Raw genomic sequence first — 13,059 nt, 5'->3', positions numbered from 1 at the left:
TTGCCTCACTTTTCACAATAACCTGAATCTTTTGAAAGGCATTGAGCCAGTGCTCACCTTTAATCCCAGGCAGAGGCAGGCGGAGCTCTGTGAGTTGGAGGCCAGCCTGGTCTACAGAGCAAGTTCTAGGACAGCCCGAGCTATTACAAAGGAGAGGGGGGGGAGGGGGAGAGGGAGGGAGGGAGGAAGGAAGAAACGAAGGAACGAAGGAAGGCAGGCAGGCAGGCAGGCAGGCAAGCATTGATCAGAACTTTGTCAAATGTTCCATTTATGGTGATCAATTTTGTCACCATGACCAGATCCAGGATCATGTATGAGACAAGATTCTGAGCCTGCGTGCCTGTGAAGGAGTTTCTAGGTCAAGGTAACTGAGGTGGGAAGACCCACCTAACATGTGGCGATCATTCTGTGGGCTGGAGTCCTGGGTAGAATAAAACCAAGAAAGAGTGAAGGGCAGCGAAATTCACACCTCTAATCCCAGCACTCAGGAAGCAGAGGCAGGCAGAGCTCCGAGTTAGAGGCCAGCCTGAGGGCTACACAGAGAAATCCAAAACCAATAAAATAAAATAAAATAAAATAAAGGCTGGAGAGATGGCTCAGTGGGTTAAGAGCACTGACTGCTCTTCCAGAGGACCCGGTTCAGTTCCCAGCACCCACATGGCAGCTCACAACTATCTAAAGATCCAGTTTCAGGGGATCTGACACCTTCACACCAATGCACATAAAATCAAAAGTTAAATAAACCTTTAAAAAAAAGGTTTGGGGGAAACTGTGCCCTGTGAAATAACCCTCGGATATATTGTGCGTGTGCGTGCGTGTGTGTGTGTGTGTGTGTGTGTGTGTGTGTGTGTGTGTGTGTGTGCAGGTGACCACGGAGTCCAGATGATGGCATCTAGAGCTAGAATTACAGCTGGCTCTGTTGGAGCCTGGGAACAGCACCCAGGCCCCTGCGAGAGCAGGATGTGCTCCTAATCACTGAACCATCCCTCCAGCGCCCAGTCTACTCATGCTGGTGTGAAAGCGCAGTTCAAGGCGGCCCTCTCGACTCCCCTTACTGGAATGTCTCGCTGCTCTGCCTCAGTGAGCGGACACAGGGTTTTCTTTCTTTCTCTCTGCCCAGGTCGCCTGTGTACGGTGCATGGTTTTAAACTTCTTGACTTCTCCCGTCTGGTGGCCTCTCAACACCCTGACTTCCGCAGTGAACCCAGACACTGCTCTCATTTCAATTCTGGGGGCTGGGAGGCTGGAGGGGGCTCTCCCCACCTGTACTTCCAGCTCTCACTTCTGGTGGCTTCAAGAAATCCCTCCCTCCCTGCATGTTCTACCTGGAGTCACATTAAGCTCAAAATAAAGCTAATTAAGCTCTTTCGATTAATTGTGATTTTTGTACTTTGGCACTCAGTGTGGCTCAGATGGCACAAACTCAGCAAGCTCTCACACAAACTGGTCCCCCTCCCCCACACCCGTACCTAGTAATGGGGACACCCTTGTTCTCTGTCAGCCGAGACTTCCCACCAGCCACCCAGCCCTTCTCTAACTCGGAGGCTGGCAAACTTACCTTTTTTCTCTTTGGATGTTTGAAATAGGGTCTCACTACAGAGACCAGACTGGCCTTGAACTTTTGATCCTCCTGCCTCAGCTTCCTGAATTATTATTATAGGAGTTTTGGGGGAAACCTCCCAGCCTTGCTGTTTGCTTGCCCAGCCTCCTGGGCCACTAAGCTACATCTGGCCCCTTGTCAAGTTTTACAGACCAGCAGAATTACCTGCAGGGCTCCTCAAAGGCCCCAGGTTCCACCCCCAGCCCTCAGAAAGGAGAGACCTAATGGGCAGACCCACCCTCAGAGAGGAGTCAACACTATTCACTTCAGGACCTTGAAATCCCCATCGCTAACAAGTTCCTGGTGGCTGGGAGAACTCTGACCACCCACGTACTACAGGCTCCCCACTTCCTTCCTGACCTTCAGAGAAACAGCAGCGGCTCAGACCACTACACTACCTGTCCACCAAGACAACAAGCAACACCTGGAACCTCCCCGCAAGCGGCACCCTAAAACCTCCCGTCCCACAGTTCCCTCCTACAGAAGGTCCTGACCATTTGCCAGCCTCACAAGAACTCAAATCTCTCCCCTCCTTGAAGGGACCAGCCCTAAACCAGCAGCTCCAGGTGGACTCGTGTCTCCAGGCTTCCTGGAGTTTCCCCCTTCTGGCCCTTGGTGACAATGAAAGTGGGTGATTTCAAAACTGAGGTTAGACCTGCATAGCCCAGACAAGTAGTGGATTGTATTTGGTGTGTTCTTGCTGCATTGTGGTAGCCTCTGTGACTGGCCCTGTCACCACACACTAGTTAGGGTTCCTGCCTGAAGCCAGGACAATCTGGTTGGCAGGGAACCTTTTAATAAAATTACCAATGATGTCTTTTTTTTCTCTCTCTCTTTTTAATTTTGAGGCAAAATACCTAGCTCTGACTGGCCTCGAATGTCAGGGTCCCCTTCCCTGCACCACCCCACCTCTTTCTCTCTCTCTCTCTCTCTCTCTCTCTCTCTCTCTCTCTCTCTCTCTCTCTCTCTCTCTCTCTCTCTCTCTCTCTCTCTCTTTCTCTCTCTCTCTCTGCTACTGGAAGCACAGGGAGGGACCTAATGAACAAGGAAAGGGGACTCCACCCATTCGATAAAGAGTTAAAATTAATGAAATTCACTTAGGAAGTAATATAGACACTGGGCACGCAGGACGCTGTTAACAGTAGGTAGGCATGGGGTGGGGGGAGTAAGCTAACTAAAGATATCACCCAGGGCTAAAGTCAGAAGACATGCGGGGTCCCCTAGACTTTTCTGTTGGAGAAGTTTTGGAAGATCACTCAAAGAAAACCGTACTGTGCCCGTAAACAGCCAAATCAAGAACTGGCTTGCACAGGCAAGGCTCAGGCAGTCGCCCTGGCCTCGGGCCTGTAACTGCCCTGACTGCAGGATGCGGGGCTCGGGGGAGCCGCACTACCGATAACCGCCGGCAGGTGTCGCTTTCCTGGCCTCCGAATCCACTGTGAGCTCAGCAAATGGAGGCGCTAAGAGGAGGTTGGGACGCAGGCAAAGGAACGGATTTCCTGGCCTCGGAACATCCTGGTTCTTGTTTCGGGGGGCGGCGGGGGAGGTCTCTCTCCTTTTTTTAAAAATCATGTACTTACAAGTCATTTACTGGGTGTCAAGCCCTGCAGGAGTGATTGAGTGGTCACGCAGAGACTCAGGTCCTGTCCCGGTCACCCTGACCTCAAAAGCAATGAGGGATTTTTTTTTAGGCAGCAGCATGATTTCTGATGCTCAGTGCTTGAAAATTCAAGTTGGGGGAAGAAAAACCCCAGCTCTCAAGCCAAGCAAAGAACCTTTGATTTTGTTATAAGGTAAGAGGGGCTTTGCATTCTTTAAACCCTTTCATTTCCTAGTGGCTTTAAAATCTTCTCTGAGGGCTGAGTTTGCCCCTGTGTGCTGGGGATACAGAGATGAATGTTAAGACCTCGACTCTCAGGGGGCACAATAAGCAGATGAACGTGTAAGCGAGTGCATCCTAGCCTAATGTTGGTCCGCGCAGGGCATAAGGGGGAACCAGGAGTTCAGGGCAAGACTCAAACCCAGGCCTAAAAGTCATGGAGCCTTACGTGAAAGCCACCACCCACTGCTAACGCCCAGAGAGGAACATCATTTGCCTTCTACCCAAGGACAGAGGCGCGACAGAGGCATTCTGACCCCTGATCTATTCTGACCCCCTGAGCCTGGCCTCTTAAAATTCATTTCTGACTGTGCCTAGGAACGACCATCCACAATACATCTAACTTCCTTCTATGAACCGGCATCCTAGAGTCTGGCTGAAGTTAGGAGAGTCCACCCGTTGCTCCTCTATGTAGCTTGTTTTTTGTTTATCTGTTGCTTGGTTTTAGGCTGTTTGTCTTTCATATGCTGAGATTGTTTGGATTTTTTTTTCTTTGTACTTTTGAAATGATTTAAAAATTCAGAATTCCAGGAAAGACTTTCTGGTTTTTTGTTTTGTTTTGTTTTTTGGTTTTTTTTTATTCCTCACTAGGCTCACAGAACACTAACCATGTGGTTCCAACCTCTGGGGGGTTTTAGTCTGCAAATATCTCTTCATACAGCCAGAGAAATTGTCTCTAATCCCCACAACACACTTCGGGGCGTATCTGGGCCCTCTGGCCTGTTTGGAGCCGCTAGGAATGAGGCTAAGCTGGAGACAAGAGCTAAAGGCTGCCTGGCCTCCAGCTATGTTGGATTTTGGCCCCTTTTCTCTGAATGGGGAAATGGAGTCTTCCATAAGCACCTTTATGTCTATCTATTTTATCTAATAAATAAAACAATACAAGCCAGCAAGGCCGCTCTGCAGGTAAAGGCAAGCCTGCCTAGCCAGATGACTGAAGGCTATCCCTGGAGCCTACCTGGTGGAAGCAGAGGAACTTACTCTGGCAAGTGTTCTCTGAGCTACACACACACACACACTAAACAAGTGTTTTGACATATTTTAAAAACATACAAAACTCTATATTCAGTGTTCCCTGAACTTTGTGCCCTTTTTGTGAGTGCCCTTTTCAAAAAAGGAGTTCTGCCTCATAGAGAAACACTCTATCCCAATACATATCTGTATTCCCAACACTCCAGAGGCTGAGGCAGGAGGATTGCAAAGCCATGTAGTCCCTGCCAGGAATCTGAAGCTTCTAGGAACCAAGTTACTATCCTGTGGTGGTGAGGTCTTCCGTGTATTTGCCCCATCCCAATTCCCCTTAAATAAGTGATTTGAGGGCTGGAGAGATGGCTCAGTGGTGAAGAGCATTGACTGCTCCTCCAGAGGTCCCAAGTTCAATTCCCAGCAACCATATGTGGCCCACAACCACCGGTGATAAGATATGGTGCCAACTTTTGTCTGCAGGGACACATGCAGGAAGACCATTGTATACATAATAAATAAATCTAAAAAAAAAATTAAAAAAAAGTGATTTGAAGTGGCTCGATTTAGAATATTAATCTATTAAATCCCATCATATTATACTTGTTAAATTGCTCCAGTCTATTAAAAGAATTTGGAGCTGGGCGCAGTGGTATATTCCTGAAATCCAGGGAGAAAGGTCACCAGTTCCAAATCAGCATGGGGTACATACACAGTCAGACCCTATCTTAAAAAAAATTAAAACAATTTTCAAAAAAGTGTAGGACCCCCCAGGTCTAGGAATTTAGTAGATGACGTATTGTTCTCTTTGTATCAGCCACTGATTCTTTTGCATGTGTAGCAGTTTGAATGAGAAATGTCCCCCACAGGCTCATGTATTTGAACACTTGATGCCCAGTAGGTGGCACTGTTTGAGGCTGTGGAACTTTCAGGAAGTGGAGCATTTGCTGGAGGAAGTATGTCACTGGGGGTGGACTTTGAAGGATTGTAAGTCTGCTCCCCTTCCAGTTTGCTCTCTCTGCTCAGATTTGCTGTTGGACATATGATCTCTCAGCTTCCTGCTCTGGTCCCCTTCTCACATGCTTCCCCACCATTATGGAGTCTCCTTCTGGAACCATAAGTCCAAGTGAGCTCTTTGTTCCATAAGTGGCTTTTGGTCATGGTGTTTTATCACAGCAACAAAATATGGTGTGCTCTCTACGACACTGTTTTCTCGAGTGAAGCTGGAGATGGAGCCTTATACCAAACAGCAGAGACATCCATCGAATCCGGGACGAGCAACCTTCAGAGGAGCAATTGTTGGTCTTTGCAGATGATGCTGATTTCCCATCCTCTCTCCTACATCCCTGTGCTATCCACAAGCACTCCACATGGAACCTCTGCCTGGCAGATCATTGACATCTGTGTACTGCCTTGACCTTCCATCCCATTACATTTGCCTAAACAATGAAGTTCAGTTCCTCTTATGTCTCATATTTTTACCTGCTGCTCTTTTACGGATCCTGGATTTTCCCGTCCCAGCCCAGCTAGCCACACGCCACACCTAGAAGCTGGCCTCCTTCCGGCTACACGACAGCTTCCCAAGTGAATGACACATGTTTCTGGAAATGTGCTGGTCAGTCAGGACCATCTGAATCATGTTTTCAGCGTACACGCAGCTGCTCGGCCGCTCACACCTTCCACCAGCCAGCTGCTTCAAGAATGAAGAATCTTTCTGTAATCCAAATGCAATGCTTTCCAGGGCTGGAGACGGGCACAGTGGCTAAGAGCACACGCTCCTCCCTCTTACAGAAGACTGAGTTCTATACTCAACACCCACATAAGGTAGCTCACAACTGTCTGCAACTCCAGCTCCGGGTGATCTGATGCCCCAACTGTACACACACCCACACACACCCACACACATATACACACACACTGGCACCGCATGCAAATAAGTTATTATGTTATTATGTTAATTTTGGTTTCTAAAATGCAGTGCTTTCTCCTGTCAAATTCAGCAGCTCCTCCATCCACCAGTGCAGCTGTTTCTCGGCCCAGTGGAACAGCCACTACCACAGCTGCTGGTCCCAGTACTTTTGCCCCAGCATCTGGTTCTGTCTCTGGCCCAGAGGTTGCCCCTGCCCCTGGCTTCCCCTTCCCTCTTCCTTGGATGGGTATGACCCTACCCACATCTTTTGCCTTCCCCCCAATGCTTGTGCCCCCTACGGGCTTTGCTGGCCTGACCTCAGAGGAGCTGCAGGCACTGGAGGGCCATGAGCTGCATGCACCTGGAGGCCCAGCTGCAGAGTCTGTGCAACATACACATGCTACTGGATGCCGCCATTGCTGCAAATCAACCAGTACCTCACTGTGCTGGCCTCCTTGGGGACCCCCAGGCCAGCTACTTCAGTCACCCCAGTGAAGAGGCTGCTTCTGCAGTGGTATCTGCTGCCCCCTCCACCAGCGTCCCCAGCTCTGAGGCCCCATCCCTATCCCCAGGAGCCTCCTCAACATCCCCTGAAGCTGAGAAGCCTTCGGCTCCTGAGTCGGTGGACGCTGCAGAGGAGCCTCCTGAAAGAAGGTGAAGCCCCTCCAGGCCCTGCTTGAGAGTGTGGGACCATGCTGCCGTGCCGAACAGTATTACTTCTGTTCGCAAGTGTGGAGACCCGAGGGGCTGAAGACAGACCAGGACCTTGCCCCACCCTCCTGCCTAGACTGACACCAGTCTCCTTCCTCTACCCCAATCCAAGCCCCTTTGTGATGGTGGCTGTGCCCCCTAAGCCCTGTGGCATTTCCATGTCTTACTGGCAACCACACAACTCAGGGAAAGGAGTGCCTGGGGGTGGGGGACAGGAGGGCAGCACTGAGGGACCCTCTCCTGTCCCTCCCCAGATTCCCCCCCTCCCGTCTCACCCAGCAGCCACTGCCTGGTGGGCCTGGCTGACGGTGGGTGCTGCTCCTTAACCACTGCTCCCCAGAATCCAAGGCAGGCTACCTCCGACCCGTGGGACTCGAGTTCAAGATTGGAACTACTTCTGTACCTAGTGGATTTGGGCTTACTTTTGTCTTTTTGATTTGAATGCTTGACCCCAGGAAGGAGGAGCAGGTGTGAGGCTAGGTACCTGGAGTTTCCCATTTAGAACAGGCTCTGGGCCATGCAGAGACCATGCAGCCCAGGCCTGGCTGCTTCTGTCTTTCTTCCTTTTGGTTGTGTTACAGGAGTTTCTGGAGACAGTTTCAGGTGACAGTTTCAATTTGTAAATATTGTACAAATTTTAGTAGCTTAAATTGCATATACAGCCAAATAAAAACTTGCGTTAAAAAAATGCAGTGCTTTCTAATGTGGACTTGTATCGGTCTCTTCTGTTTGCCCACGTGTGCCATCCGCCTTTCAACACAGCTATAACGAACGAGAGCTGCTGCATGTTGAGCACCAATGCAGCCAAAGCCTAGGTAGGCTTGGTGGCCTGCCTGGAAATTCCTTAACCTTCCACCTTCAGATTCAGAAAGATAAATAGGCTTTTCTTGTTTATTTTGTTTTGTTGTTTGTTTGGTTTTTGAGACAGGGTTTCTCTACACAGCTTTGGAACCGGTCCTGGAACTCACTCTGTAGACCAGGCTGGCCTCAAACTTACAGAGATCCGCCTGCCTCTGCGTCCTGAGTGCTGGGATTAAGGGCGTGCGCCACCACCACCCGGCGTAAATAGACTTTTTTAAAAAATAATTTCTTTATTGAATCTTTGGGATTTCACATCATGCACCCCAATTCTGCTCACTTCTCTGTCCCCTCATATCCTCCCCTCACCCCTGCTGCACCCCCCAAAAGAAAAAACCAAACCAAACAAAAATCAGCAAGCGAACGAAACAAAAAACAAAACAAAATAACCTCTCCACCCCTCCATCTTTCCCACCGCTGCAGCAGCTCTCCATTCATCCTGGTGGCTTCACTTGCTCATGTTCTTTGCAAGTCACTGGTCTGGCCCAAGGTCTCTGGTTTCTGGCACACATCATCACTGGATCCTCACCGGAACTCCTCTCGCACATCCCTCAGCTGCCTGGAGTCACTGAGATCCTGCTGGTATCCTGCCACAGGACCAGTCCCTTCACCAACTTCAGCAGGTCCTCGATGGGGCAGATGTCGGGCTGTGGGCCTGGGTGGTCAGTCCATGCCACTGGGGCCACCCACCTCAGTCAAGGGGCAGAGCCGGCTCCCCTACACCGTGTGGGCAGGGTCAGTTCTCCCTCACCTCCTGGTGGCAAGGGGTGGGGCCCGTCTCTTCCAAGCGCAGGGAAGGGAGCCTTACTTGTTAGTAAACAAGATCACAAGCTATGTGAGGGCAGGAGCTGTGTTTGTCTCGCTCTCCACTCTGTCCAAGAGCCAACCACTGTATACACTCCGCAGAGCAAGAGCTCGGGAAATACTTCCTGGCGGATAAATAAAAAATGTATGCGTGCACAAAGGCAACTTCATCTGCGCATCGTAAATCAAGTGCGGAAGAGCAAACACAGACCCCATCAGTGCCTTCTGGAAGGGGATTTGAGGGCAGAGGCTGAATGGCCGTCTGTATTAATCAGCTTTGCGTCACTGTAGCAAATGCTTGTGATAAACAGAGTTCCTGAGAGAAGGGCTTCATTTCGGCTCACTGTTCATTTGATTCTTTGCTGATTGGGCCCGTGTAACTGGGCCTGGGGTAAGGCAGAACCTTAGAGAGGGGCCGCGTCAAGCAGGGCTGCTTGCATGGAAGCAACCTGGAAACAGAAAGAGAAGGAAGGAGAAAAGGGCTGGTATACCAGTATCCCCTTCTAGGGTACACCCCAACCCTAACTTCCTCCCGGTAGATCCCCTGTCTTAAGGGCTCTCCCATCACCCTGTAATGCCTCCGGCTGGCACTTAACAAAGGCCTGAGAGACAGTCAAGATCCAGATTACAACAACACCCGCGATATTCAAAACAGACAACAGTCTTGATTTTCAGTTTTAAAACAGTCTGATCTCAGTACGTCACACTTAAAACCTTTAAGAACCCCAAGAGATTTTGTTGATATCAGATATTAAATGTCAGTACTTTCACAGAAAATTAAACAAAAACCAAAGGTGTACTTATATTTAGAAAAACCAATCAATTCTACATCAACATAATGTTTTGTTTTGTTTTGTTTTTTGAGGCAGGCTCTTCCTACATAGCTTTGGCTGTCCTCGAACTCACAATGTGCACCTCAGGCAGGGGTCCTGGCTGTCTGGAAACTTCCTGACTATGTCAATGTCATCTGCTGCTGGGTTTCAAGAGACAGGATGTGTTCTCATGTTTCCCTTCATGTTTATGTCAGCTCAAGGTAACCACTCCCAACCGAAAGTTTGGGGGTTAATTAGCCTTCATTTTACTGATGCTTTGTGGCCTTTTGAGGTTTCCTTATATAGCCCTGACTAGCCTTCAGTTTAGGAGCCTTCTGCCTCACCCAGCCAAGTACTGTAATTAGGTACACCTGAACCACACCTGGACCACCAGAAAGGCTGTGATGGTTTGAATGAGAAATGGCCCCTATAGGCTCAGGTGATGTGGGATTCCCCTCTGGATGCTGTGAATGCCATTGGTTAAAAAAAAAAAAAGCTGGTTTGGGCCTATTGCACTGTGGAATAGGGCAAGGCGGGAATTCCAAGCAGATAAAGGAAGAGAAAGAAGCCGGAGACAGAAAAGCCTTGTAGCTACCGCAGGAGACAGACGCCAAATGGAACCTTACCAGTAGGCCACAACCACATGGCGATATACAGGTTAATAGAAATGGATTAATTTAAGATATAAGAACTAACTAGCAATATGCATAAGCTAATAGGCCAAGAAGTGTTTTAATAATATAGTTTCAGTGTGATTATTTCGGGTCTGGGCAGCCGCGAAACAAACGAGCAGCCTTCACCAACACTCAGGTATCGGAACACTTGGTTCTCAGTGGGCGCGCGTTGGGGAGGGGAATGCTATTTGGGGCGGTGGTGCAGCCTTGATGGAGGAGCTTTGGGAGTCCACAGCTTACCCACTTCCAGTCTTGCTGCTTTGCTGACCCAGCACAGTGGATTCTTAGCCCTCTGCAGCTGCGTGCCAACATCTTTCTTCCGTCTGCTCATGGTGTTATATCGTAACAGCAGAAATGTAACTGCCACAAAGGCACAGCCTAAAGCATCTGTGAGGAGTTTTGCTGTCGCTCCTCAGTGCCGTGGAGTCTTCATAGGACCACACACATGCCAGGCCAGGTCTCCATCACTGAGCTACAGCCCTCGCTGCCTTTACTTGTTATTTTGTGAGAGGGTCTCACTAAGTTTCCCAGGCTGATCTTAAACTCCCTCTGTAGCCCACACAGGCCTTGAACTTGAGGCCCTTTGCCTCGGTCTCCCAAGTCGCTGGGAGTTACAGGTCTGCCACCAGAGCTAGTCTGCGAGGTCTTCGTAGCCACTCGCTCGCAGAATCCTAGAGGGCTTTGTAGATCTAAACACACGGTCTCCACCCTCAGAAGGCTTCCACAGGCAAAGGCACCATTCCACGGCAGGCTAGCCGGGTTAGAACACAGCATTTGCCAGAGCGTCCCAACCCCAGAGGGCGAGTGCATCAAGCACTGCAGTTAGCAATCGCCTCCACAAGGTAGTATTTACTGAGGGCACATACCCAGGGACTTGAGTAACAGAAGCCCCCAGGTTGCCAGGGAGGGGACACGGGCAATTTTGCTTCTAAGCATCACCTGCTTCTCCCTCTGGGTCAGCCCTCCTGGGAGTTGTGACCCTCAATGGCTGTTGGAGCCATTAACTTTTAAGAGGGCCAATTTGAACAGCTAGAAACCATAAGCATAGTGGGAGATGAAGAGGCTTGGAGGCCGGAGGTTTTTCTCCTTAGCTGTTTTCAGAGGTGGGACGACGGTGCGTGTAGTGGACTCTGGCCATGGAGAAGGGTGTTCCTCTCCACCCAGGCAGCCGAGCGATGGGAGGTTTTACAAGCGCCCCCCTCTTCGTTGGGCCTCAGTTTTCACAGCCGCAAAATGAAGAGATAAAATACCATCCATCTTTCATCTCCCTTTCATCTTCATTGCTCTACAGCCTCTGTGAGCCGTAAAGATTTACGTAGAACTTCGTCTCGATTTTATTATTCATCGTTCATCATTTTCCACCAGGGCCAGTGGCAGACCGTGCATACGGAAGTAAGTGGTCCGCGCTCCCCGGGATGATGGAAGAGGCGCCGGAAACCCAAAGGAGCTCCCCTAGCGCTCTGCCACTGCAAACCTGGAGCTCCCCGTCCCACGTGCAGACAGGGCTCAAAGCATGGTCTCTACGTGGTCTTGAGTTCACAGGGCAAATAACTACATGACCTGTGATGTTTGCAGAGCCTTTCCGCCTCTGGGCACCCTGGGAATGACACTAAGAACAGCATCCGGAGAGACAGCCGCCAGGCACGGTGTGGGGCACAGGGCCCTATAGTGACGGATAGACTGAAGGAAATCAGTGGGGTACACAGGGTAGTCCCCAGTGCAGAGAGCAGCAAGCCAGGAGGGAAAGTGGCCCTGAGCCTCCACAGTGATGGAAGGAATAACTCCACACACGGCACTGTGGGGGTTGGAAAGAAAATGACCCGCAAAGGGAGTGGCACTATGAGAAGGTGTGGCCTTGTTGGTATGGGTATGCTTGTGGGTATGTTCTTGTTGGAGGAAGTGTGTCACTGTGGGGGTGGGCTTTGAGCTTTCCTATGCTCAGGACACTGTCCAGTGGGTCTCATTCAGCTTCCTGTTCACCTGCACAAGATGTAGATCTCTCGACTCCTTCTCCAGCACCATGTCTGCCTGCACGCCGCCACGCTCCCTGCCATGATGATAATGGACCTCTGAAACTGTAAGCCACTGCCCCAATTAAATGTGTTCCTTTATAAGAGTTGTCATGCTCATGGTGTCTCTTCGCAGCGACAAAAACCCTAAGACATACAATAAACTTTGCCTCATTTGATCATCCTCCCCCCAGGATGCCCAGCAAAAAGGGGGGGGGGGGTCTCTGACCACCCTCTAGGACTCTGGGCCTGCTATGGCACTGTTACTCAAATTCAAGTGCCATAAGCTGACTTTCATGTGGCAGAGCTGGGATTGGGCCCAATGAGAAGCCACCCTAACTTTAAGACTGAGTAATCCAGTTATAAAGCAAGTGGGAACAGGAGAGGGGCGTGGAGAGATGGATCGGCAGTTAAGACCACTTGCAGAGAACCCAGGTTCAGTTCCCAGCACCCACGTGGGACTTACAACTATCTGTGATTCCAGTTCCGAGGGATTGGAAATCACAAGACAGGCCTCCCGCTTCCCTTTCTCCCTACCAGGGCTTGGGTATCAAGGTATGGCAAAGCCCCTCTCTCAGTTCTTAACCTAACATAATGGAGTGGAGCTATTGGCCAAGGGAACTTCCCAGCCTTCCCGGAATGGCTTGGCATGGTGACTCAACCTCTATTCCTAACGCTCAGTAATCAGAGGCAGGAGGATCACAACAAGTTTGAGGCCAGCCTGAATTATATAGAAAGTTTCCAGCTCAGCAAAACTACAGAGAGACCATCTCAAAAAAAAAAAAAAAAAATCAATAAGCCACCAAACAGCAGCCTGAGGTGTTACTCTAGGGTATCACT

General features: G+C 49.9%; 1 protein-coding gene across 4 annotated transcripts; it reads left to right on the top strand.

The window, feature by feature from the left end:
• Window positions 1-3,044: 3,044 nt before the first annotated feature.
• Window positions 3,045-12,324, top strand: LOC119825699. Of its 4 annotated transcripts, none has more exons than XM_038346749.2 (5): window positions 3,045-3,393; window positions 8,347-8,655; window positions 9,594-9,757; window positions 11,502-11,602; window positions 11,786-12,324. In XM_038346749.2, the coding sequence occupies exons 2-5, from the start codon at window positions 8,591-8,593 to the stop codon at window positions 12,134-12,136; spliced, it is 681 nt and encodes a 226-aa protein (XP_038202677.1). In that variant the 5' UTR covers window positions 3,045-3,393; window positions 8,347-8,590; the 3' UTR covers window positions 12,137-12,324. The 4 variants fall into 4 exon arrangements, with proteins under 4 accessions (XP_038202677.1, XP_041911862.1, XP_038202676.1 ...); XM_042055928.1 differs by having other exon boundaries at window positions 8,344-8,543; XM_038346748.2 differs by having other exon boundaries at window positions 8,344-8,655.
• The last annotated feature ends 735 nt before the right edge of the window (window positions 12,325-13,059 follow it).

The sequence above is a fragment of the Arvicola amphibius genome, chromosome 10 (assembly GCF_903992535.2).
Source record: "Arvicola amphibius chromosome 10, mArvAmp1.2, whole genome shotgun sequence".
In the NCBI taxonomy this organism is placed as follows: domain Eukaryota; kingdom Metazoa; phylum Chordata; class Mammalia; order Rodentia; family Cricetidae; genus Arvicola; species Arvicola amphibius.
Note: the sequence above shows the minus strand (reverse complement) of the source record. Positions and strands in the feature narration are given on the sequence as shown.

What these genes read in the sequence shown, in the direction of transcription:
- LOC119825699 (XM_038346749.2), top strand. Translation starts at nt 8,591, where the DNA reads ATGCCACTGGGGCCACCCACCTCAGTCAAGGGGCAGAGCCGGCTCCCC. An exon ending in CATGTTTATGTCAGCTCAAG is followed by an intron (nt 9,758 to 11,501) that starts GTAACCACTCCC and finishes ATTGCTCTACAG; the next exon opens with CCTCTGTGAGCCGTAAAGAT. An exon ending in GGCAGACCGTGCATACGGAA is followed by an intron (nt 11,603 to 11,785) that starts GTAAGTGGTCCG and finishes TGATGTTTGCAG; the next exon opens with AGCCTTTCCGCCTCTGGGCA.